Here is a 27,625-nt window from a genome sequence, read left to right as displayed (position 1 = left end):
TAATGAGAAAATTTGGTTTCTTCTTAGAGGAAGGGTAACCCTTGGAAATTAAATGTATTTTATCTTCGATGCTAGGCAGTTTCCTGCCGATGCTAGATTCTAAGGTGCTGTTGTGTCGATTTAAATTTCATCTAAAAACTATAAGCCGCATTTTCTTATCCAATTCTTAGGTGACAGTTATGTGCACAGCAGGATGAATTGAATTTAATGAGGTAAGAAAAGGAGGCATCTGTCTTTTTGCTCCACCCCAATGCAGAATACAAAGTCAGTATAAATAGAATCAAGGACAAATTTCCAAAGAAATTGCGAGAGATGTCGCAACAGTAAATTTTTAACGGATTCATCCGATAATATGCGTTTCAATGCAACTATTTCAGAGCGTAAAAATCATTCGCGGTCAAGGCGAATGATTTTTACACTCTGAAATTGTTGCATTAGATTCAAGGAAATAATATTGTGGTAAGTGTGGATATTTTATCAAATAATTCTATTACAAAAATCCATGAAATATTTTGGTATAAAAGGGAAGCCTATTGCTAATCCGTAAAACTTATATATACTATTAAATGTTGGCATATAAAGTCACATCCGGAACGCACTATAGCATTGTATCACCAGAAAATCTGTTTAGAATGACAATGCAGCAATCAATATCAGATTGTATAAATCATTCTCTTTGACCGGGAATGATTTTTATACTTTGAAAGTGTTGCATTTTAATGCCTATTTAGCAAAATAATTCCTTTAAAAATTACTCTTGCGGCATCTCTCGCAGTTTCTTGGAGTTTAGAATGAGCAAACTTCCTTGTCACGACTTGATTATTTCTGAAAGTTAACAATCACAATACACGTATCATAAATAAACTATGTCCTATAGTAAAAGTGACTTTCGTCGTTTTAACTGGAAAATTGTTCAAAATGTTGGTAAAATAGATTTTACGTTTTATTAAAAGTGATCGTCATCACATGAGTTTGAATGTTTTTGTAAACAATACTCGTGCGATGACCAGTAGTAATTTCCCTTCCTTTTAAAAATTTGGAATGACGGTTGCAGAAATATAGCGGTTTACCCCCGATGAAACGTAACAGTCCTATGAAGGGATGGGCTTTATGTCGATAACTATTGAAGTGATGTTCAGCGACACTTTTACCTAATCTTTCCGTAGAATCTCTCGTATTGTTGCTCCCTTTTTTGCCTAAAAGCACTCTTTCCTCCCATTTCCCTCCCAGGGAAAAATTAAATATAATGCCATGAATATTCTAGTAGCTGTAGAAGTATATTACATGTTTTTCACAAATCATAATCAGCTTTTACTGGTAAATAAATAAAATCAGGGGCATATCTACCAACATTTTTAAATTATAATAAATTTACAATTTATTGAATTAACTTCCAATACGAAAATTATTCCGGTGACGAAAAAATACTACAAATCATACAATACAATTAAAATTTAAAGGATATCGAATCCAACTTGCTTTTTGCATCTTAGCGGTGAAACTTATTTGCCTCTTATCTAAATTATACAAATGAAGCAAATCCTATCATAAGCTAATTTTCCTTTAAAATATGTTCCATGCATATAAAAAACCAACTAAGTCAATTTCATGTAGTCATTAAAGGAAATACATTAATTCGATGTCTATAGGCACATCGGAATTTCTTGGTTATTTATGTTTTAAGTTCTTTAATTCATTTACAGAATTCTTTGTTTAATTTTGATAACCAGACGACGCCATTCATCCCACGAAAAATATTGGTAAACAGTTACCAGTGTTAATAGACTGGTCAAGGACGCTTATTTGCAAATGGATGACGTCAGTTAAAAAAATTATCCAAAAAATGATTACGTATTCCATTAATCGATGAACGAAGCAAAGAATAAAGGCAAAGGGCAGCATCCATCTACTTTAATTTTAAACAAATCACCAAAAATATAAAACATAAAAAAATTAAGTTATAAATTACGCAGGTTGGAAGGTTTTTCCTTAAAACTTGAATACAATAACTTTCTCTCGTGGATATTTAATTATTTATCACATTTATTAGCTCTATTCAGGCCAAACTACAAACAAAATAGTCCATGTTTCTGTGGCCGGATAGTGTCACTCATACAACAGGCTTAGAGAAGCATTTGCATGTTTAACCACATGCAAAATATGAGAAAATATTGTGATGCCGTATAATTGAAATACGTCTGAATGAAAATTAGCGGAATGGTATATAGCTTAGCATTTGCTCATACGTGTGGATTATTGCTCATAATTGGATGGATATTGAAATTATACACCAAATTATGCATGAAATAGAAGAATTTATGCAAAGATACAAGATATTTCTCAGTATCATTTTCACAGTTTTTATGTCAAATTCGCTTTAGGTCTAACTGCTATTTTTTAACTAAACGCATAATATAGTACCATTGTTGGTTGCCTTGATCTTTTCGAAGGACTGGGTCCTTGGGTGATGTCAATTTCCTCCAAACCCTATCAAACTGCCCCACTAACTGACACATTTATCACTGACCATTAAAACTATATAATTTACCACGCCAGTGAAGGATAAAGTTAGTGTATAAAATAAAAATTACACATCAGCAGGCGAATTCTCCTTTTATGAAACTAAATTGTTGGACTTGATATGTTTAGCAATGCTTGATATGTAATGAGGACCTTGCGTATCCCAAGAGTGCTTGTCCCCCGATAGGTTTGAGCAAGAGTCCCTCCCAGGGATTTTGGTTACAAGCACGGGAAACCTACTTTTACACTCTTTACCCGACGCCTAATCCATGGCGACATCGACGACCGAAGGCGGGCGGAAAGAGGAGGGAGGGAAACGAGATTGGTGGGTGTGAGAGGACCGGACGGAAGTTTTTGTACTCACTCCTCTTCTCGGAAACCGCCTGCAGGATGGCGGTGATGAGGTCGCAGTGGCGGTCTCTCTTTGAAATCAGCGCGTCGCGTCTTTTAAGCTGCCGAACCAGCAGGCTCCCCGCGTAGTTGACATTTTCCTCCAACGTCGCCACCATCGCCCGAAGCTCTCCGACGTCTGCGGGAGATAAAAGGGAGTGATGCGGGATATTGATTAGCTAGAATTTTTCGGGAGGGAAAATAAATCCTCGATCGAGAGTGTCTCGTCGCGAAACCTAAACAGTCTAGTGTGGAAATAATGAATAAAACTCGATACACAGCTTGATGCTGGCTGGCTATATGCCACACTAAGATGAACGAATAATTCGGACTCCCAAATTCGGAGTGTTCCCATCATGCTCACATCGTATCTATTTTTTAAGGTTTTTATTTTGTTTTTTTAGTAAATTAAGTTCAAATATTTTAAGTTAATTTACCTAAGAAGAAAAGATTTCGTCCTATTTAATGTCAGTTATGGAGAATCGGAGTCTGCAAACATAAAAACCCATTCTTTTAAAAAGTTAGTTTTTAACTCCTGGTAAAACCTTTAGAAACGAAGAGTGCTTACAGAAAACCTATGTTGGCAATTAAGATTTTCTGGCCACCTCAAAATTTATTATAGCATAGAGGATAGACATTTCACTTCTGGAGCCCTTCAGCCATTCATTATGACCACACAAACTCAAACACTACTATGGACCAAAATATTTATTATTTAAATGAAATGGTCATGTATTATTCAATTTCCGTCCCGACTCAGGGCTTTTCTCAGAGTTAGGACAATGTGAGTGCCCCAGTGATTTCTTAGTTGCGCAAACGATTTTGTGACTAGTTAAAGTTCAAGAAAATATCTATTCGAATCAAAAAGCACTTCTATACATGAGCACTATCAATCAGTGAAATTTATAATTACAGATATTATGTTAAACACGCACGAGTGAGTAAAATTCACAATGAATCTACGAAGGGAATGAATGTGAAATTCTCACTCCGTACGTTGACTACCACTCGTAAACATTAATCTATAAAACATACCAAAAAAGAAAGAGCCATTCCCTTGTCTTTGAAAATAATATTCATCTCCTACACCAATCATTAACAATCTTAGTATTTGCTTGACGGAGCTTTTTTGTGTAATTCAATCTCCATTGCTTCAGATTTGTTTTGCTTTTACGCACGGAATAACTTTTCTTGTAACTTTTTCATCATGTCTTCCTCGATAGTTTTTCATGTTCAGTTTTTCCTTTCAAGCCAATATTTTATCGTATCATGACAAAAACTAATGAAATAATTTAAAAAAAGTAGTATGAAGAAGAACTACAGGTATAGCACGATATTACCAGGAGGAAAGTTATTTATTAATGTTCAATTAGATAGCCAATATTAGTGATAACATAAAGGCTTAACTTGAAGTAGCCGGATAAAATTTGAATCACACTTACAAGCTCTGGTACCCACGAAAGTAACACAACTTCATAAATCAATAGATTCTTTACGCGTTTTGGTGTTCTGACTTCGTTCTCTAATTTGTGGAATTGTCTCTCGATAAAAATTGTTATCCTACCTAAATCCCAGATATTCCACCAAGACTGGATCCTAATACTCCAAAAAATAATATAAATATTAGATTGTAATGTGATCTAAAACAGAACATAGTGTTAAGTACAAAACCTTGATGTATGAGTAAGATAAGCGATGATACTGGTCTATCTCTAGACAACAGCAGATAATTTTCCAAATGAATTTACCAAGTCATCGTACCGTCTTCATTGTCAGAAATGGTAACCCAGATTTGTTTCCACTGCTCCCTTATTTTATCTGCATCATCGTAACATTTGTTTTGATTGGCTACTCTTCTTAATTCTATTAATCTTTCTATTTCTTGATGAATTACACCATCAGTGAACCTCTCTTGATAACTTTACACAAAATAATCGATGAACTTTGCGCTTTTAACGAAGCAATACATCCATCATAATGCTTTGTGATTTCTGTAGCCATTGCATGCATTGTAGCTAAATCTTCAGTAATGTTTAAATCATTTTTTAAAGTCTCTATAAAGTCTTTAGAGAATTCTGCATCACTTTCTTCAGCACATATACCAAATAATAATCGATAAAATTTATTTCAAGTTTCTTGCGACTCAGAGATAACATTTTTCGTCCAATAAAGTGGTTTTCTATTGTGAGTTTTGAGCAGTGCATAACATATTACTTCACCCTTATTCCACTATTTAGCAAATTCCTTACTTTGACTATATTAAATAAATGCAGGTATATGCCAGTATATTCCCTTCTTCTCTTCAATAACCGTAAGAAAACCGTTTTGTATCCAATATTTCGCAAATATTTATGAAGAAAATAAAGATTTACTCTTTACAATTTCATTCTCATGTTGAGGAAATTCCAAGTCTATACCGCCACCATGAATATCAAAATATTTGCCAAGGTTTGCCATATGACAGTGCTGAAAACTATATGTCATCCTAGCCTTCCTTCTCCCCATGGACTATTGCAGTGACTTGAAAGTTTTAAAACAGCTTCATTTTCAGGTTTCCATAGCACGAAATCTCCTGGGTGTCTTTTATTTTCGCCAACTTCAACTGTACTGCCGTGGTCAAATTCATCATTTTTTTCCTGATAAGACACCACATTCATGGTAAAACTCTATAATGTAAGACACATGCTAATTTAATTCATAGGCGTGACCATATTGCAGCTATCTTTAGCATTTAATTGAGCTGCCTTGCTGTTTAGGTTTAACTTTTCGTTTGTGTGGTTTTATTAAAACTCTTTCTCCTGCCATCCTTAACAGTATTTCTTATTTAGCTATTTTATCCATCTGCTTGATCTCAATCGGCCTCCGGCGGTACTAAGTTGTCGATTCTTTTATCCGCTTCAATCTGCTACTGCCACTGTCCAGGCCTCGTAATTGCAAAGAAATAAAGCCAAACATATACGAGGTTAGACTGAAAATTAATGCATACAAGCTTGTAGACCACAAAAAAAATGACCTTCAGAAGCACTCCTGGTGGCATGTGGAAGTTACATTCCCCCTTAACCCGCATGTGCAGGTTTGAGATCGTTACATTCATCCAGTGTACTTTGAAAAGCAGAAGTATGGAGACGTGTTCTAGTGCTATGTCAACGTGACTTTTCTCTAATCCAGGACTTGACAGCTGTCCTTAGCTCATCGTTCGAGGTGTAATGATTAACCTTAAGGTGTCTCTTGAGTTGAGGAAAAAAATAAAAGTCGCAAGGCGCAAGAATGGGGAATAATGAGGATGTGGAATCAGTTCAAATTTTCGGTTTCACAGAGCCTCTCAAGTTGCCTGCGAGTTGTGTGGACGAGCGTTGTCAAGTTGCAAGATTATTAGCGCTAGGCTGCCTTTAACACAACAAACTCGACTTCGGAGGTGTATTAAGTCCTTTTTAAAGATTCACCGGTCATTTTGAATCAAATCTTCGACGAGTTTGCGCTGTTTATCGTCTGTAGCAACTATCAGACGTCCGCTGCGTGTTTCATCAACAATTATGGCTTTTCCAGGCTCGCATCCACGAAATTTTGCTACCCATCAATTTACAGTAGACCTATCAACAGCATCGTCACCATAAACAGTCTTTAAACGACGATGAATCTCAGTAGGAGTCACTTTTTCAGCAGTTAAATATTCGATAACAGCACACTGTTTAACTTGCTTTGGCTTAGTACTAGAACACGCCTCCGTACTTCCGCTTCTCATAATACACTGGATGAATGTAACGACCTCAGACCTGCGCATGCGTGTTTAGGGGGAATGTAACTTCCACATCCCACCAAGAGTGCTTCTGAAGGTCATATTTTTGTGGTCTACAAGCATGTGTGCATTAGTTTTCAGCCTACCCTCGTAGCTTGAAGAGTCCGCTAAAGCCTTCGGTTGTGTCTTGCGTTGCGCTTATAGTAGGAGAAGATAACGTGAACAATATATTTCATCCTATGGTCACCGAATCTCAAAATAAAATTAAGATATTTTTCCTGGAGAGGATTAAGTGTCGACAGTTCCAAGGTAGATATTTGGATTCTGAGATGTAACTTTAACCTACTAAGAACTCCTAAATGCCACGAATTAACATTAATATCGGTGTGGCTACATAAAAAGTTGCTAATCGGATATCGGCTAAATGATAATCGTAGCTTAAATTTTAATAATTCATTTCATTTAGTTCAACTGTGACTCAATAAACGCAAAGGGAATATTCGCTCTGGAAATCTTCCAGATTCGACGAGGTGGTCTTACGCAGATATATTCTATCGATCACAGAAATAGCCATTTTTCGTTCCCTCCAAATTCACAGGTATCACGAAGCTTATGTTGTATAAACGGAGTACTATTTTTCAAATTTGGCCCACTGACATGAAAACTAAGCCCTTGCTACAGCGAAAATCATTATCACAGAGTTTACTCCGAATCTCCAAACTTCATTCAGTCCTATGTAGAGATGATTTTTGTTTACAGATAATGGAGTTAACCCATTGGCAGTGAAACATCTGAATCCATGCTGATTATTCATTTCCTCCAAATGGCCGAGAAAACAAAAAACTTGCATGCCCTTCGGCACTTCCTTTGAAAAGAGAGTCAAGGTCGATCCAGATAAATCAAGAGCGCACTGAGAACGTTATACCGCGAAACTATCAAAGAGAGACCTGGGTTACAGACCGGACCAGATCCAGGTTCCAATCCGGGTTACATCGCGGGACCACCATCATTTTCACCCAAACTGTGTGGTGCCATGTCATCCTGGGGAACCGCAGACGGCACAGAGAAAGGAATAACATCCAACTCCTCCCATATGTGTGAGTTTAAACGCACGCGTTAGGACTTCGTATGATCTAACCTCACTCAACAAACAAATCCTCAGCTTAATTATTGTGGTGGTTTATTCGGTGTCTTAATAAGTGCACAACATTTTGTTCGAAAAATGTAGCTGGATCCAAGTATAGATCAAGGTAATAAGTCAAGAAAATAACATTAAGTTTTGCTTCGATATGATTTTTGTACCATTTAAAGTACCAGACCTTAATTTTATCGCGAAGAACTATGCCTGGGGGAAAAAACTTACTTGAGGACTCCGGCGTCACTTTTCCGGAAGTTTATCAAATTTTCCAATAAAAAAACTAAAAGAAACGCCAGTATATTTACCGCTAGATATAGATCCTTATATAAGGACCACTTCATCGCAGATTAATTTGTCAAGTGTGCCGCGACAATGGCTTATCATATCTATTCGTCGCGAAGCTATTGTTTTGGACTTGGTTTCTTTAATCACCAATTGTATTTCATTTAGTTATACAAGCGCCTTTATAATTAAAGACATTTAAATAATATTTTAAGAAAAGAATTCTTTCCTTATTCACTCCATTGCTCGGGTGAAATTTGGCTGTAAAGGAGGATTTTTTTGTGAGCCCCTTTCCTATTAGAAAACAAGTACTTTGTCCCTTCCCAGCAGAAAACATGTACACTCGGTTCTGACAATGGAATTATCAGCCACGGCACTAGATGCAAAAAATGAATATTGTATTAGTTTGGTGTCGACTGGTTAGAGATCGAATGGTATAAATTTTAAAAATTTTACATTTGAATAACTTTTTCCACAGTATTTTACCCACGTGACTATCGTTCTTTCTCACTTAGCTTTCCACTCGTAAAATACTTCACCTGCTTAAATTTTCACAAGAGCAGAATAGCTCTTTCTATTATGATTCTGCTATTAGATTAAAAATCAGTTGAATGCGAAGTATTCATAAGTTTGGTTATAAACATTTTTAGTGTTATTTATTATTCATTTACTTGGCATCAATTTGGAAAAATAAAACATTGCTCGGTGAACATGTCAGTTTTCCTGCTCTGGGTTCGTTGTTTCTTTACCTGTGAAGCTGAGCTCTCATCTGAGTCAATTATAACGGTTTTTCAGGACAATCAATCAAAGAAAGAGCTCATCCAATAAATCCTCCAGAAGAAAAATTTCCTCTTTTTCAAACTTCTAAAATCCCATCTCGTTTCGTCTTGATGAGGTCAGTGCGCGTGCACACAAACCCAGGCAGAAATTTCACTCCAGCGGAAAGTAGCTAATTCCCAAAAGTAGAAAATAGCCAATTCCTAATAGTCTCGATGTTTTTATTTATGCGGGTTGAATATAAAATTAAAGTTTTTATCTCATATGAGACTGCAAATTTCTTACTTTGGTCGAAGTTAATTCCCACATTTGCATTCTCCATTCATGGGAAATAATGAAAGATATTCTAAAAAGTCATTTCGTTGAAACCTTCTTTATAAAGTAAATTATATAGTAATTTCTAATAAAACTTTTAAGAGGAGCAAAGCAAATGGCAGAGAGTTTCCTAATAATCAGAAAATGTTCATTATGTAATCAGAAATTATTGTCTTGCGGGGCACAGTTTTGGGCTTGAGCTCCATAATTTAAATCGAATTACATCAGCACCGGATCCTCAATTTTGATCGTATTATCTTAAGCCATCATTTTTCCCATGATTTTATATAATAGTTTACTAACTATAATTAATTTGCTTTTTTCTCTTTATTAATTAGCGTATGAGATAAATGTTACTCCTGGTGCATAAAAACTCAATTCTAATGAAAAATGGATTTGTTTCCTCTTATAAAATTGAAAACAAGTCCATCATAGTCCTTTGGTGTGCGTTTACCCCAAGTGTAGATACCCTGTATTAGCCTTTTGACGGCTTTCCGGTATGAAAGAGCATTAAAAGGCTTTAATGCTTAACACCAATTAAACTTTCTTATCCCTCACAACACTTTTATAGCGATAAAGCGTAATCTAGTTCGAAAAGTTCTTTTTGGCGACAAATTGGATCCGTCAGGTGTGGTCATGGGTAACTTTAGTGCTGGGAAACAAAATAAAATGCTGCACATATTTTCATTTTTGTCCTAGTGATTACAATTGATGGGTATAGGGCATATGCAGCGAGCGATCAAGTAACTTTTTCCGCAACAGCGCATCCAATTCTCTGGAGATAGTATTATCTTCAATCCCGGGCTCATGCTCGATTAGATAATTCCTCGAGTGCGGATTAAGATTTCTCGTTTGAGATAACGAAGCTAAAACTCTCCTGAAATCTCGATTGCAGTAAAAGGAAAAAAAGCGAATCGAGTTATCAATTTTTTGATCAGTAAATACGAGTTTTTCACCCACGTTACCTTTCATTGGTCGAGAAAAAAAAACACCTACCCGTCACTTGCATGTAGGGAATAATGAACCATATGGAGGTCGCAGGCAGTGATGGCAAGATGTCAAGATGTTAAAGCAAAAACTAACCACAGTAATCAACCGGAAGTTTGGTTTGGTATCAGAGGAATGAGCTCGCCTAATACTAAACCCTGTGCGGCGTGTGAAATCAGATGCGCCAATAAATCGGGGAAGGGGAGCAAGTTCCTTTCCTTATGCCGCCTCTGGTGTCCCAGGAAGATCTGGTACCCGAAAAAACATACACACCTAGGATTCCCTGGGTCTCCACTATTATTCCAGCGCTTAATCAATCCCCTTGTCTACCACGACCCTAATCGGTGCGATTTCTGACTAAAGTTAATACTTCCAATGAAAACAATTGAGTGCTCCGAGTGTTAAATAAATGATTAAATAAATTTATAATTCAATTTTATATTATATATTGGGATTATTCATTCATAAGATTGAAAACTTTCATTTTTAATCATTTAATTTACCAGATGTATTCAACAGTAAACATTACATTATTTCTTTTGATTGAAGAAAAGGAAACAAGACGAAATGTTGGGTCAGATGAAGGTGTAAGAGGTCCTTCGAATTTTGATGTGCTTGTTAACGTATGATGTAATCCGAATAATTAGAAAAATCTTTCATTATTTTGGGAAAAGTAATGAAAAATTATATTTTCGTGAGAAACCTGATCAGTTACTCCAACAAACAAAACATGAGAAGGTTTAGTCAAGTTGCAACCAATGTTAATATCATTACGAATTGATACTCAAACCCAACATTAATTTTTTCGCTAAAAGAGAAAAATTTTACTCCAAAGAGCCATTGCACAAAATCAAATCACAACAACACAGTTATGACTGACAGAATTTCAGTCCAAAGATGAAAATAATTATTTTATTTCAGACCGTGGACATGTAATCTATCATTTTACTCATTCGTAGACTCACATACGATACTCTTAAGTGGATATTTTATTAACAAAACTAATTAATTACATTTCTTTTGAGGGTGTCATTATTTGAAATGAACACTGAAATATTAACCATACTGATATTTGTTGTATGACTATGTACTCACAATTACTAAGGTATTAGATTCATATTCATAAAAAGAAATTTTTGGTGTATAAAAGCGAATGGAGTTCTGTGGCTGTGTTTGGAATTGGGGTCTTTTTACGCCACTTCTTCAACGCCTACAATTAAAAGCGTCCCCCCATTAGCATTCTACGCCCCTTAACGCACGACTTAATCACTCATTTGCACATTGTGGGAACGTAAAACGCTTATCATCCTTCCATGAATATGACACTAATAAAAGCATGAAATCCCCCTTAATTTCTTTTTCTTTCTCCCCCGACTCCCTCAACTTCTAAATTGAGCCATCCTCGGTAGATCAAAAGAAGCACACCCTAGAGAGGTATTTATCATTAAACATGTACCACTCCCGGCATTATCTCCATATTACATTTCATCAATATTATAAATCATTCGGTTAATTATCTTGGTAAGTAAATTCCATCTCTAGTCCGCACATGAAAGTAAACATTGAAATGCTAACATTCCATAATCCTATGCAATCCGAACAGGAATTTTAAGAAAGCGCTCGTCTAGTCTTCCCTCTCATATTGTATATTACTCGTTTCAGATTTCATTTAGAATCATTTTTACCCACTCATTGACTAAAATATGGCAATTTTATATCATTTTACACATTCATTGACTCACATACGGCACGCTGATCTCATATTATATATATATATATATATATATATATATATATAAAAAATATATATATATTTATTTATTATTATTATTAGGTAATATACTGGTTAAGGTAGGTTTTTGGATGGACATAATTAATAATTAAATAATTTGTGACCCCTAGCAAAACACAACATCCTACTTTACATCATCAGGTCCCTCTTCAGCTCTGAGTACTTTCCTCCTCCCTTCATCCCGTCCAACATCCCTATCCTGTTCCTTCCCTTTCCTCGTTTGCCTAACATTCTCCCCTCAATTACTGTCTTCAACATCCCGCTGCCGGTCAATATCCCCTTCAGCCACTTTTCCTGCCTCCATAGGATTGCTCCCAACAAACCCCTCTCTTCGCCCACCATACCTAGTACTTCCTCGTTTGTTTTCTTCTCTGTCCATTTCACCTTCTCCATTCTTCTCCGCACCCACATTTCAAAAGCCTCCAGTCTACGTCTATCCTCCTCTTTCAGTGACCACGTTTCCGCGCCGTACATAGCTACGTTCCATATCAAAGTTTTTTAACATCCTTACTCAACGTCCCCGTCATCAACTCCCTCCTCCTTGTGAAAGCCTCTTTGCCTAGCGCAATTCTTCTCCTTACGTCCCTACTACTTTGACCGGGTTGGTCCAAAACACTACCGAGATACGTAAACTGTTCTATCTGCTCTAGTTTTTGCCCTCCTATTTTAATGTTAAGCTTAGCCTTTTTCTTTCTAGAAAATCGCATAAACTTTGTTTTATTAATATTGATTCTCATCCCATATCTGTCGCACTGAATTTCCAATTCACTAAGCAATGCTTGCAGCCCCTTGGCTGACTGACAAACTAAAGCTTGGTCATCAGCAAACCTAACTGATTTTACAAATTCTCCGCCCACTTTCATTCCTACCTCCAGTTCTTCCCATGCCTCTTTAATTATTTCCTCTGCATACAGGTTGAACAGCAGCGGTGATAATGGGCAACCCTGCCTTACACCTCTTCCTAACACTGCCCAACCGGACTCCCCATTCCCGACTCGCACCTGAGCAGTCTGAGACATGTACAGGTTGCGGATTAGCTTCCTTTTCCTCCAATCTATTCCTGTTTTCTGCAATATACTCATTAGTTTTTCCCAATTCACTCTATCGAACGCTTTTTCGAAATCTACGAAACAGGCAAATACCTCCTGGTTGTGTTCTATATTTCTCTCGATTAATAATCTCATTACTGCGATGGCATCACGCGTACCTCTCCCCTTCCTAAACCCAAACTGATCATCCCCTAAGTAATCATTTGCCCTACTCTCTATCCTTTTGTTTATGATCCTAAAAACAACTTTAGCTGCGTGGGATGTCAAACTTATCGTCCTATGGTCCTCACATGATGTAACCTTTACCTTTTTCGGAATAGGAACTAAAACTGATCTCATATTTATTTACGGAGCAAATATTCACTCATGTATTCATATTGTTCATGTATGTATTAATGTTTATATCTCTCTCTTGACCGAGCTAATGGATAAGATCATGTTGCAATTTTGAATACATTTATATAATCAGTGCAAATAGTCTGGCAGCTCAATAATCTAAAATTGAAAAAATCCATATTTAAAAAAATGGAATGTTAAGGAAGACACTTGATTAATTCATAAAATAAATAATTATTTATTCACTAATAGTGGCTATCATTAGACCAAATAATAATTGCATTCCAAGGACTTTACTTTCCGACATTTTTTTTCATTACCGCTGCTTATTAACGCTTGATGTACACATGACGTGATATAACCTAGTTCTGTTTATCCCATGCACGCGAATCCTGAAAAAGCCAGTATTATCTTGGGGACTGCTACAGCATAAATGTATGCTGAGATTTAAAAATTGTTTTCTGAAACGAATACTTTTCCCTTCGTAATCGATTCAGTTAACTCACACGCAGTGACTTTGCTTTCCACTCCGAGATTACGAGTAAATTGTTGATAGAAGTAGAATGTACTTACGGGACCATCCGGTCCCGCGTTGAGTACAGTGCAGATAACCGAGAGATATTCAGTTCATTGTGTGTGATAAGGTTTATTGTCTCCCCACGTTTACCTTATTCGGATTCCCCATCCATCTTCCCTGCCTGGAATAACCTCAGTGTTCTTTTTGCCGCCACGACGAGGAAAAACTTATTTTCAGACACTAATGGTAGTAACTCCAGTGGTAGCCCTGTGAACAGGTAGTAGGAGTGGGTTCAGCCTCCGCCTATCGGTCGAAATCATCTCGACTGATGTCTTAAAACTACCCAATTTAAATAAATCCAAAAAATGCAACATTCGGCATACCTGGGGCGCGTTTCTCAAAGCTGCCAGTCAATTCACGAATACAATGAAAAATCTTAGAGAAATTGTAAATAATTATAATACTAAGGTATAATAAAGAGTATGCATGAAGATCGTATTTGCATATTTAACGCCATTAGAAGGCTCTATATTGGTGAAATTCAAGGTGAAATACCACAATAAATTGGTAAATTGACTTGTAGCTTTGGGGCATTGTGCCCAGATGTTTACTGGAAACCGCAGATAATAAAAGGAAAGGAAATCTTCCTCTACCCTAAATTTGGGATTTTTGCGCGTCGCGCCATAAAGCTTAGTACATACTGGTTTTAATCTTGATCAAAAAACATTAACATTCGTTATCATGAACTCACTCCACAGGTTGGTTTCTGTCCTGAAGGTATGTTTTACATTTAATACTGAAGTGAAATCTAATGTCAAGAGTAAAGAGAACTTAGGCTTAAAAAAGGGCAGGCAGGAGACGGATACGTATTCACGTATTCGTCTCCTGCCTGCGCATCGAATCACTTTTTTAACGTAAAAATAGCATAATAGCATAATTAGGAAAAATTTAGATATTTTCTCGCCCGCTATTTCCGCTTAAGGTCAAAATACAGAATAGATGAGTAACAAAGAGCTGTACCAGCCGGTTACAAGCACGGATACGGGGCGATCGTTCAGCTCTTTTTTACCTCTAAAATAAAAGTAAATACCTTACAACGTCAGAACACAGATTTGGAACTACACCGATTTAAATGGAATGAGACTTAAGCATTGAAAGATGATATTCTATACTTTCAAAATGGAGCTGTCTTCGTGTAAGGAGAGATGAAGTGTTTCAAGCTAATCATAAATCTCGAAGGCTAAGACTTCGTGGAAGTTCACGCTAAAAATGATTTTTACTAAGGAAAACTCGAACTTGAATATCGGAAATACCGGTCATATTGAGACAGCATTTAATTACCATTTGGCAATTTAAATATTCAGTTATCGAATCCCGGTTGCAATTAGGATGTAAAATGATATTTCAGAAAAACCTTCACTCATATTTGCATTAAGTTAAGAACCGTAAGAGAGACCACGTGCACTGACGTTATGACAGTTACTGCATTACTTTCGCATAAATTGAGTCGTGTTCTGATCTCCGAGGTATTCCGGAGTAACATTTCCTTGAAATGTGTTTCAAACGAGGCCCATCACTCCTTTGGAATACGGGTTTTGGTAGGGATCACTAAATTCCTACTCTTGTTGCAAGGAATTGTAAAAAAAAACACTGCAACTCCACAATTCACAGTTTATTCAACTCACGACCATGATTTCGCTGCTGCGTTGCATCAGCAGATGATTTCAGTGTTTTTTTAACATTCCTTGCGAGTTAGAGAAATCCCACCTAGTTAAGCCTGAGACAGTAACCCGGAATTTCACTTACATTTTCCCTTCAGCCTGGCCTTCCTCAGCAAATCCAACACGGGCCCCTTCTGATACGCGCAGGTACCAGGGTTGGATACACCCCCAGAGGTCGTGGACCACTCCGTCAGGTAGTCAGAGGAGTCATCCCTGGAAGGCAGCCGCCCCCGGCCCTCCCTCCCTCCCCACAACCCGTAGATCTCAATGAGCAGCTGATCCACGAGCCCCGTGACTCTCCTTCTCCGCCTCCATGCCTTCACCGCCTCCTCGATCCCCTCCTCCTCTCTCCTTCTCCTCGCGCCACTTGACGTCCCCACTGTCGACTGTCCGCTGGGGTCCGAGCGCCTCCGAAAGTTTGGGGAGCGATCCCTTGCCGCTGGCACTTGGACCGGCGTGGGAAGGAGGAAGCTACCGGGGTGCTCCGGGGGCAGGGCCACCGAGTACCTCCTGTCTGGGGCCGAACCGGGGAAAGGGAAGCAGCCGATGGAAGAGGAACCCTCGACGGCCAGCGGCCACTCAGGGGTGGATGGAGTCGGGGTGGGCAGGGAGGGCTCCTCCTCCGGCGGCTCCTCCGGGAGGGGCTCCGCGGAAAAGCTGAGGCTCAGCACCTCGGAGAGGGAAGCTGTCCTCCGCCGGGGAGGGGGGAAGCGGGGCCGCGATGGCCGAGACCGAAGAGAGGACATAGCGGTCCCTAGGCGCGCTACGAGAGTGTGGGAAACGCGGAAGGAGAATGGGGGAAGGGGTCCACAATCCGTCACGGCACTTTTTGTGTGACCGATTCAACACCGTCCCTACCCTGATCCGATCGCAGGGTTCGCGCAACCCGATCCACGCGAGGCCAAACGAAGTCCATCTCTTCCCCCTCGCACCGAATGCAGTCGCCTTCCTTCCAGTTGTCTTCCTCTCCCCGGATTCATTTCAGTCCCCGTATTTCCAAGTCCGAGCCTTGCCCCATTTTCTCACCTGCCTCTTCCCCGGCTCACATTCGGGCCCAGGCGCCTGCCATACGATTCACGCTACGTATTCTTCTCGTCCCCTCCGCTCCCGTCAGGACGCCACTCGTTCGCGACGCGCTCTCGCAAGTTGACGGCCGGAGGAAGGCCACGTCGACCGCCGGTAGTAAGGCCAGGGAGGGAAGAGGGGGCAATATGCGCACTTCCTGGCAGGCATGCACGGCGACGAAGCGTCCTAACTTCCCAGCTCGCGTCTGACAAACGACTGGGAGATAAACCGCACCACGCGATAACTTTAGTCCGACGCAAACCAGCCACCCTTTCCTCCTCCCTTCGCTTCCTTCTCTTCGGGAGCCAAACACACTTCGCTCAAGAACTAATCTCTAGCTGATACTAAGACAATTGCATCAATCAAGAAGGCGATGGTTAAAAGCTCCCTCCAAGTTGCTTTCCCTGCTGTCTTCCTAAAAATGGAATTGTTCACGAAAGCTATTGTCAGTCAGGAGTAAATTTCGCTTGCTCAAAATCTGCGATTCAAAGTTGTAAATACTCTTGAGTTGTCAAGTGGTATTTTCTATGAGGAGTGGAAGAGCGCAACTGATGAATGCATCCGGCTGAGCAAATTCAAATGCTATGTCATCCCAAATGAGAAGCGTAAAGCGAAAACAACTAGAACAAAAATAAAAGCTGTGAAGGCAAAAATGTAAAAGGAAATCCCAAATAAAATGGGAACTTTTATTTCGCTTCAATATTGAGTATCTGTAACCACCATAGTCCAAATAAATTATCTTGCTTTCTCCAATCCCCAATCAGCGGAAATGAAATAACATGATCGATCCTGTTAACAGTGAGTCAAGTTAGCAGTTTCAAGCTTAACTTTGAAGAATTCCTTCATGATGAGGGTAAAAAATAAGATAAACTTTACACTTCCACACACTTTTAATGTCCTACGACCATGGTTTCGATGCTGCGCATCATCGGAATCATGGTCGTAGGGCATTAAAAGTGTGTGGAAGTGTCAAGTTTATCTTATTTTTTACCCTCATCATTAAGTGAGTCAATAATGACACATTTTGAGGAATATTTACGACATAAGAAGCTTAATAAGGATTTAGCTTACCTAAAATGCAGGTGAAAGTTTTTCATTTTTCCGACCAAATTGTCAAAATGTCATGGAATATAATGCTAACGCGTGCATTGGAATAAGGAAATTTAACAGGTTTTTCACGCTATTTACTTGAATTGATAGCATGCTGTCACCAACATAAAGCTGTTGTAAAGGGCAACAAATGATTTATCCGTCGAAAATATAAAACTCTTACTCTGTTACTTTAAAGAAAACAATGTACTCTTAGTATTTTATGGCCCACCAAGTAGACCATAACTCATTTTAACACAGATAATAAATTGTTAATGAATAACTAAGAAATATAGTTATTTAAATCTACTCCCATTTTTTTGACCAGTATGGATGCCATGTTATTTTATGATCGCATTTACAAGGGGTGATTTAGGAAGCCGCTGACAAAGGTTATTTGAAAACCTCCCAACCCCTAAACTTACTCACTGTGATTCCCAATTTAAATTACCTATTTTAGAACTAAAGCATCCATTTTAATAAATAAATATAAAAATATTCCAGGAAGTGAGTAAAGGGTACGAAACTTTACATTTTTCCTATGTCAAATCTTACGCAAAAGTCGCAATTTACGATGCTGTTCTATTTAAGTTCGAATGAGTTTATTTCCCAACTTGACTGCTCAGAGATGAGAATCATGGGAAGAGTAAGATCAGAGAAGGATAGTTCTCTTCGAAGTATTGTGTTGGATGCGGGCGATGAAGACCAAATAGGCAGATTAAAGGAGAAACTGTGATATTGTGGACGATAAGAAGAAGAAGAATTGGATAATTTGGTTAGATATTCAGATGTAAAGGATTTTTTTTAGAAAAATAATAGAGTGGAGACCCCTCGAGGAAGGCAACAGCGATTAATTTGGAGGCAAGTTAATTGGAGGGGAAAACTATCATATGTACACGTGGATTTTCTGCAATTTAAATTGGTTCCAAATGTGAGCAGCGCACACCCGTCACCTGCGACCAGCTGCATGCCGCTACGCGTTAGGATAATATTCCCGGCATCTCAAAATTCCCAACCCACAATGCAGCCTCGAGGGCCTTGGAAATGATAAGGAAAAAGTCGGAGGCTCGTTTTGTTCGCGGTATAATATTTAAACAAAAAACACTAAAATATCACAGTGTCTCGTTTAATTGGCATAATTTCTACCATCATAATATTGCGAAGAAAATATGTTCTATTGGAGAAAATCGGAATAAAGGGTATTGCCAGAGTACTGAATATATGAATTTTCTGGAATTTTTCAGGTTCACCTGACCAGTTCATTTTTCAGTAGTTCCTGATCAAAATTTTTGGGAAGGTATCTTGTTGGAGTGGGAATTTTTCGATGCTAATTAAAGTGATCTATTATTCAAAGCGGCGAGTGAACTCACGAGCCACCTGAAAACCGTTGTAAAAATTCAAAGGTTTTAATGCCCAAACTTTTTCATCCTCAGTTCACAATTGAAAAATTACGAGTATATTTAATGAAAATGATCACATCACTACGGGTTTCATAATGGTTGGGAACTACAGGTACGAATTTTTTATCTAGATATAAAGATATTAGATTGCGAACAGTCAGTTTATGCTAAACGGGTATAAACGTTTCAAATGCAATATTTCACCGTGACACCCATGCTGATTAGGATATCCCATGAGATATCACCCCAAAACATATGGGTTTAATGTCAAGAATTTGAGAAGAGATCAATGAGAAAAGTAAACCTTATACTTGCTAGTAAGTGTAAAATATAAATGAATCAAAATATTTTGTTTGCATTCCCAACAAAAATGAAGTTTGATTCAAATTTGTTGTTAATCCTATTAACAAAATGGATGGAAAACGATAAGCTTGCGCATAGCTTGTTGCAATGCAAATCTTCTTCCATTCTTGCACTTTCAACGACCCTGGTAGTCAACTTTATTCTGGGTCAAAAAAGTATCAACGAAACATAATTATCGCTGAAGAAAGGAGTTAGGTTATGCAACGAGATGATCTGAGCACTGAAACGGCAAGATGCATAGGACAAACGAAAAGATACTTCCAGCCCGAGTCATAATTAGGGGATACTCCAGCTCACAATTTTCATGAGGTTCTACACATTAATATCTAATCAATTTTTTTCACAGCATAGCTAATTAGTAAAAACAATTTCCTCTCATATGATACTTAACAGACATCAGTGCGTAGTGCCGGTATATCTGAGATTAGTAATTAAACATCGCTACGACAATTGGTAACCAAGCGTAAGCAAGTTATCACGCAAATACTCATACATAGCGTCATTTGAAGTAATAGACAAAAACTCACGGAAAGTTACACGTTATGGGTTTTCATGATTTTGGGAAACGTTGGGTGTGAGTTGATATTGATAACAGGTGACCCGCACAATCATAACATCTAATGAGCGCGAGGAACATGCGTAACATTTTACCCTTTCAATAATTAAAACGGTTCAAGAATGATACCCAATTAATCTGAACGTATACTTCCAGTCAGAATAATTATCAAGTTGTACACCAAACAAGTACTGTTTGTCAAATTACTTATGTTGACACAAAAGAATTATTAAATGCCAGACAGACAAAATAAGTGCAGTTCGAAAATTAAGCCCTGTAAAATAATGTAGCCATGTCACCACTAAATTCATGCAGGGCCTTTCAACTTTCGAAGTACACGCCCCTATTAAAAACAAGAATGTCGATAATGGCGTGTCACGAGACGACTACTAGGAGAACGAGAGAGATTACCTCACTTCTAAGAAAATCGTCTCCATGGGACACGTGTAATATTTTATCATGAATGGGGATTCAGTTGGGAAATTAATGGAGAAATAATATGACTAGCTTGGCACTGACCTAGCCTAGTTTGGCAAATGGCTCTGCCTCCTATCGCTCACCTATCTACGCCATAGCACGTGTCCATAAACAAGCATGTAGTGTGGAGCGGGACTGTAATCCCATCCACCTCAATCTAGTACGCTTCCCCGCTCCACTTCCCTGGGAAAGAATACCCTCTTAACCGCGCCTAGCCCCCTTTCTCACAGGAAATGCCCACCCCCTTCTTCCACTGGGCTCCCCTCCTCGAAGCACCTCTCATTATCATCGCGCCCTCACGCCCAACCTCGCCCCTATCAACAGTCATGCTAGCGACACACAAGGTCGGCGGAGGGGAGGGGGAAGAAAAGGAAAGGAAAAAATAGGCGACAGCAATCAGATTCATATGTGCCTTCCCCCAACCGGGTAGCCGTCAACTGGGCGGCGTACTGGAAAACACCTTCCGTCGCGGATCTGCCCACGAGAGCGGGGCAAGTTGAACAGGTGTGACTAGGTGACATGAGGGCAAAACTCGTCATTTCTATTCTTCTCCCCTATCCCTCACACCATGTTGCCGTTATTGCTCCACACACTCTCGTAGTTATCATTCATTTCTTCTCCGCGTTTCAGGCACTTCATATTTAACGACGGAGAACAAACCGATGCTTCGAGAACGTTGCGTTTCCCGCGGGCATGATACATATTTACGCAGGTGAAACATAATTACCTATTCGAAAGAAGGTCGTAGTCGGGGTAAAGTCGATTTTATTTCCACATCACTACTGCACTAAAATGAGGCCCATTGCATGCTAATCTTGTTTATTCTCAAACTCTTACTGTTAAAAATATTATTAATAATGAACGATTAAGACTGCTATAGCGAAGACATTATTTGAGATACCATGGAACATTCGTGTATTTTCTCACAAAGAGGATCACTCTCATAGTTTTTTCAGCAAGCTTTTGAACTTATGTTTGCCGACTAAAATGATTTGAAAACATGATTTGCATGATATCAAATGAAGCAAGAAAAGGGATTTCAATCGTAATTACTTTTCCAGCCTTATAAAATTTTATATTTTGATCTTTGAGGCTGTGGTCTGCATGCTTGCAAATTAGAACATGTAAATTTATTTAGAATGTGTGGATAGAATGTATTCTTTGTAGCAATAAGAATGCTAAAAACAGCGTACATCTTCCTGGAATAACCGAAGTCAATGGAAAATGCGTTTCTGTTGTGAATGAAATACTTTTTGAATTCAATTAATGCTAACGTGCAATCAATATATTTTATGGTTTATAGTATCTACTATGGGGTGGTGGCACCTCTAAAACTGTGTAGGTGTATTCTCCCACTTTTGTTGTATGCCTCTCTTCATGCTAATTTCTATTGAGTATATGAAATACTGCTAGACCTTCAAAAGCCAATACATTGTGTTTTATGACAGTTTTAAGGGTACTTACCTTCCCCCATGCACAACTGTCTGCTTTATTCTGTAGACAATGAAAGAACTACAACTGCCTGAATACATTTTAGTTATATTAGGAAAACGAACCTTATATCTATCTATGTCCTATAAATATCAGTTTAACTGTCCCAAAAGTGGTCACTCATTTTCCCTCATTTTAATTACTGCTCCTTTGTTTTTGGTGACCTGTCTAATTAATTCAATAACAAGCTGTAACTCATGTCTACAATTCATCCTTAGCCTCCTGCAAAATGAAAATATTTCTATATTACAAGGAAAAAAGCTAATGGTGGCATATTAAATATACATATAACTACATGATATGTGAATTTTTATTTACTGTATCCATGATTGCCACCATAACTACTTACTGAAGAGCCAATCTTCAGTCTAACTTTTGTTGGGGAAATTATTAAAATTGCATTTACATGAATGCGGCTCATTTGCGCAAACATGTGACTTCTCACTTTCTAAAATTCCAAAATATTTACCATTACAAATACACATTTCAATATGCGTATAAGACCCTTATCCTAGATTTATATTCTCTTATTATATTAAGGTAATTTTGTAACATTCAATTATACTACATACTGTATTTTTTCTCTTAAATCACTGTCATTGTATCCTAAAACTATACAATGGGCTTTTGTGTAAGAGAAGGCAAACTGAAATAGGTTCTCTCATGGCCAATAACATCAGCTGCTCTATAAATATAGCAATTTGAACATTTTCCCTGCATAACTGGGTACTGTACTCAAATTAAAAAAAATTATTTGGCATTATTATTACCTTTTGCTGAAAATGATGCAGTTACACCACTCTTCCTTGACACTGAGCTACTATGAATCCTTTGGAATATTTGTATGTATGTATGAACCTATTAAAATATCAAGTGTTAATTGACTAATTCAGGAATATCTGTCTAATGGTAGGTATGATACTCAGGCAGATTAATTGAATAAAGTGTCAACAATGATGTCTTTAAGGTTCCTCACTATCATTCATACCCTTACAACTTACAAAATTAGTATGCCCTGTTAGGAAATGAACTGCAAATTTGTTAGATGCATTATTCCACTTTCCTTCAGAAAACTTGAACAGCATATTTATGGAGTGGGTAAATGAAGACAGTACTAACCTGTGCTCAAAACAATTATTGTGCATTGAACCTCTTTGAAACTTAATTGATAACCATTGGGAGTACAACATAAAAATTCATTGTCTCACAACATTGTGCTAATTCTTAAACATTGCTATTTCTCACCGCTCAGGGATGAATTTTGGAACTAATATTAGTAAATAGGTACTAAGGTACCTTTCTTGCCATGGTAAATTGTACAGCACTACCATTGATTATAGCAAATATCTGCAGCAACTCAAATGAAGATATGCCAAATGCAGATTATTGAAGCTCTTTTAAACTCTGTAACCATCCTCCAAAGCTTAATTTAAAATTACTCATGTCTTTAAATTTGTGACTAAAATTTATATTCAATATATACTTTGGCAACTATATCTTCTGATTAACTCAGTATGGATGGCTTTCTATTACATCTGGCAGACTTATGTAGCATACATATATTAGCTTTGTTTCTCTGTTCCCTCTTCCTTTACATGGAAGTGTTTGCTTTCTACACCAATCAGAGTTCTACAACTTAGCAAGGCAGTATTTACTAGAGCTTCATTACTCTACTTACTATACTACCAGGGCCACTGGATCAATATTTTCCAAAATCAATTTTTTATTGCTGAAGCTAAACCTTTGGACCTTCTTTCCAAAGGAATGACACCGTTTGTTGTTGAATGTGAATATTTTACTGTAGCCAATATGTTGTTCACTTCTTTAATACAATTATTTTATATGATTTCAGATATTTTCATATCTTTGCTTAATACAATGTTAATCTTGTAGTACTGTTCTTATCCTTTGCGCCTCAGGGTTTGTTCAAGGATATTTAAAAAATAGCAAATAGAGTCTAGATATTAAACCATTGATATTACTATTTTATGATAACAGTGATTCGCAATAAATAGTAATTTCTGGACACTGGCAATTTTAATCTGCAAATACAAAATGTGATTGATGTACTTGAATTGAAGTATTGTCCCTACCCTCATTAACAAAATCCTTTTATAAAATGTTTCTCTTCTTTCTTCCTCACAATAAAATCCTGTTAACAATTACCATTTGCTTGTATTATTGCCTTATTTTAATAGGGAGCTATATGTGTTCAAATATTCTAAATAGTGAAAAACTAACATAAAAGACACCTCCAAGTTTCAATGACGCTTTCAGAAAGTGAACTGACAATGCCTGTTCAATGAATGTATATTCTTAAAAAAGTTTTTTTAAATACCTTATTCATATACATATACAAATAAGAAAAGGTTGAAAATACCATTTAGCAAATTTTGAAATGACTGAAAAAATCTTTAGTGAGATGTATAATATTCTGTGTCTTCCACTCTTATCCTCCCTCTTAAAAAGCTTCTATGAGAAAATAAGCTCTGGAATGGTGATTTTAGCTTCCTGTTTTTGAAAAATTGGTAGAAGAATGGTATTAAATTTATTTTCCATAAAACTACCCTAATTTAAATAATTTTCCAGAACTAATATTCTTCATAATATTCTTAAGAAGTAAGAGAGTTAAATGCCACAGTATGTACATGTACTGAAATTACACCAGGTGAGAGATATGAACTCATTGAAGCCAAGTCGCTAAACTATATTTAATTTTTTGCAGCAAGATTTTATCACATAACAAGTAAATTACTGAAGCAAGATGTGGCGGTTCATTGGTTGATGTAGCAGTTCATTTGTTTGTGCGATTCAGGGGTGTGCCGCGAGGTGTCACCCTAGGACTGCTCCCAGGAGGAAGCATTTTGACCCACGCGGGACCAGTCACTTCTCAACCGCAGCCGAGTGTTCATCCCTCTTGTGCACGTTGCGCCCATGGCAATATATCTTTCCGTGTTGACCTTGGTCTGTTATCCACAGCACTCAGAATAAATCTGCTGTTCATTCAAACGCTTTATATGTGCTTTATTAGTATTTCCTAGCACCGCCTGCGCTAAAATGATTTCCAGCACTCCCACACAAGAGTTTTCCAAAAAGGCAAGATAATAATAACCAGTATCACCTACATCCTACGAGCTGAGGAAATACACAGATTTTTTGTTGAAAACCAAAAGGGGATTGAATCCACTGGACCCATTTATTGAAAGATTAATACCATTTACAGGAGGGAGGCAATTGATGATTGTAGCCATTGATAGAAAGATGAAATTAATATTCATGATAGTGTTAATTTGATATTATGAATTAAAATAATGGGAATTAATTAGAAAAAGGGAAAATTGAGGCTCTAGAGAGATGAAAAATTCAAACAACTATGGGAGATACTGCAACAGATAATTAAATAGAGTTATATGCTGTGTATCAAAATGCAGCAGTTTCAAACTGTAAAAATCATTTACCTTGACTAGAACTCGAGTCCCTTGATTTCGCACCAAGTGCTTTAACCCCTAGAAATTCAGTGTAAGAGGTCACCTTGGTTGCTTAATTGGTTAAAGCACTCAGCCAGAAATCTAGAGACCTGAGTTTGAATCCCGGTTAAGGTGAATGATTTGTACAATTTGAAATTGCGACATTTTATAAAGGTGATTTTGAATGGATAAAGAAAGTAATTTATTACAGCAAAGTGCAGTAGAGGATGTAAATTAACAGACACATTTTGTATCACCTTTCAATCTAAATTTGCTGAAAATGCCATACCAATATAAACTACTACTCTGACTTCAGGAGTCTGCATTATACCAACAAGCTGCTCTGTGTTGAGTATCAGTTTCATGGACTTCTTTTCAGATCTTACCTTTAATTTGGTGTAAATAATAAATGAGCAATAGATTATTTCCCTTGTACTTTACAAAATTTTATAATAATAAAATTCATTCCAGTATTCTATGGAACTGAAAATTAAATGATACTAAATTCATTAATGTATCATGTTTAGGTTATGAAGTGCTAATGACTAAAAAAGTGTATTTTGTGGAGCCTAATAAACATTTTAAAACACCAGTTAATCAACTATAAACTCCATTTGTATAAAAAATAGCCACTGTCTTTGACAAACAGTGGAAATATTGTTAGTGGGATTTAATGTAACAAGGGAACAGCTAAAGATAATTTTTAGTTTAAAGTCCTTTTAAATCTATGGTTGTATAGGCCTCCTACCATGTGGAATTTATCCTGCACAGTTGAAGTTTAATAATTACATTAGTCTTCATGAAATTCAACATAGAGTAAACATTACTAGGATTTCAATTATTTGATAAAATATGGCCATTTTATTCCAATTGAACTGACCCTTAAACCATCAGACAGCATGATTAATCTCCCATTTCTCATAATCCAATCCTAAGAACTCATTGAAATTCTCCTAAGTGGTGAATAAAAAATATTAGAGAGAATTCAGAAAAATAAGTATACTAAAGATGCAGGTTTGGGCATAAGTAATAATACCAAAGACTAAGCTTAGCTTGATAGCCCATTATTGCTCTTGGAAACATGGTTTAATACTAACAAACTGTCTGTAAATGTAATAAAAACGAATTATATTCAATTTAGAAAAGGAAATTGCCTCAGTTAGACCTCTGCTTAAAAGGCCAAGCCATAGAAAATGTACACAGCACCAAGTTTTTAGGTTGGCCTATCGGTGAGTACTTAAACTGGGGGATCCATACCAATGGCCTATGTTCCACTTTGGCAAGTGGTGGATTTATTCTATGAAATCTCACAAACATTAGAGATTTAAAGAAACTAAAAATGGTTTACTATGGCATCTTTCAGTCACATATGATTCATTACTTCTGAATATACGTTAAGTATTATATGAAATAACTAATCACCAAAGCTCAAGTACATGGGCATAATACTCAACAGAGTGTAGATGTGCATTTATTCTGTCACTCTTCAGCGATGCATAGTAAGAGTCCCTTTCATGTGGCCATAAATATTTTCAACTATCTGCCACCAGACATAAAATCTGCTCCTCCTATGGGTACTTTTAAGAAATATCTCAAACATTTTCTGATAGATAAATGCTATAATAGAGTGGAAGAGTTTCTGGAGTCTTTCGAACAATGAAGCAGCTGAATGTTTGTTCTCTGACTATTCCTATATTTTACTTTGAAAAGTCCTGGGTACAAGAAATATTTATTATTTTATACATAATTAGAGTGTACCTTCCAAATATATGTTTGGGATGAATTAACAAACTCTTAAGGCACCAAAACCTTACTATTACTACTTCATTGTAGTATTTAGCTACTATTTGAGTAAATATTTCTCATTATGTACTAACTAGGGTCGCGGTAGTCCAGTGGGTAGGACTGCTGACCGGAGGGTCCCGGGTTCGATTCCCGGGCAAGGCACTCTGGGCACCTGCAGCTCCACCCAAGCTAAAGTGATTTTTCGGGTACCAGGTCTTCCTGGGAAAACATATCCGGCACAGGGAAAGGAACTGGCCCCCCTACCCTGATGTGTAGATTTTCACACGCCGTATAGGGCTTAGTGCTGGGTGATCTCTACCATCACCTACTAAACCGACCTTCGGGTTGATTACTGTGTGTGTGTGTACTAAC

The 27,625-nt window shown here is 37.4% G+C and overlaps 1 protein-coding gene across 1 annotated transcript in view; it reads right to left on the bottom strand.

Moving 5' to 3' along the window:
• The window catches only part of LOC139689526 (TBC1 domain family member 30-like), a 355,900-nt gene extending 339,594 nt beyond the window's left edge, over positions 1 to 16,306 (bottom strand). Inside the window, exons 1-2 of the mRNA XM_071586699.1 lie at positions 15,646 to 16,306; positions 2,885 to 3,049 (exon numbers count right to left, since the gene is read on the bottom strand). Of these exons, the coding sequence (XP_071442800.1) occupies positions 2,885 to 3,049; positions 15,646 to 16,306 (826 nt within the window). The remainder of the gene's footprint in view (positions 1 to 2,884; positions 3,050 to 15,645) is intronic.
• Between the last annotated feature and the right edge of the window lie 11,319 nt (positions 16,307 to 27,625).

The sequence above is a fragment of the Hetaerina americana genome, unplaced genomic scaffold (genome assembly GCF_022747635.1).
Source record: "Hetaerina americana unplaced genomic scaffold, ioHetAmer1.1.p SCAF_24, whole genome shotgun sequence".
In the NCBI taxonomy this organism is placed as follows: domain Eukaryota; kingdom Metazoa; phylum Arthropoda; class Insecta; order Odonata; family Calopterygidae; genus Hetaerina; species Hetaerina americana.
This window is presented reverse-complemented; position numbering and strand designations above follow the sequence as displayed.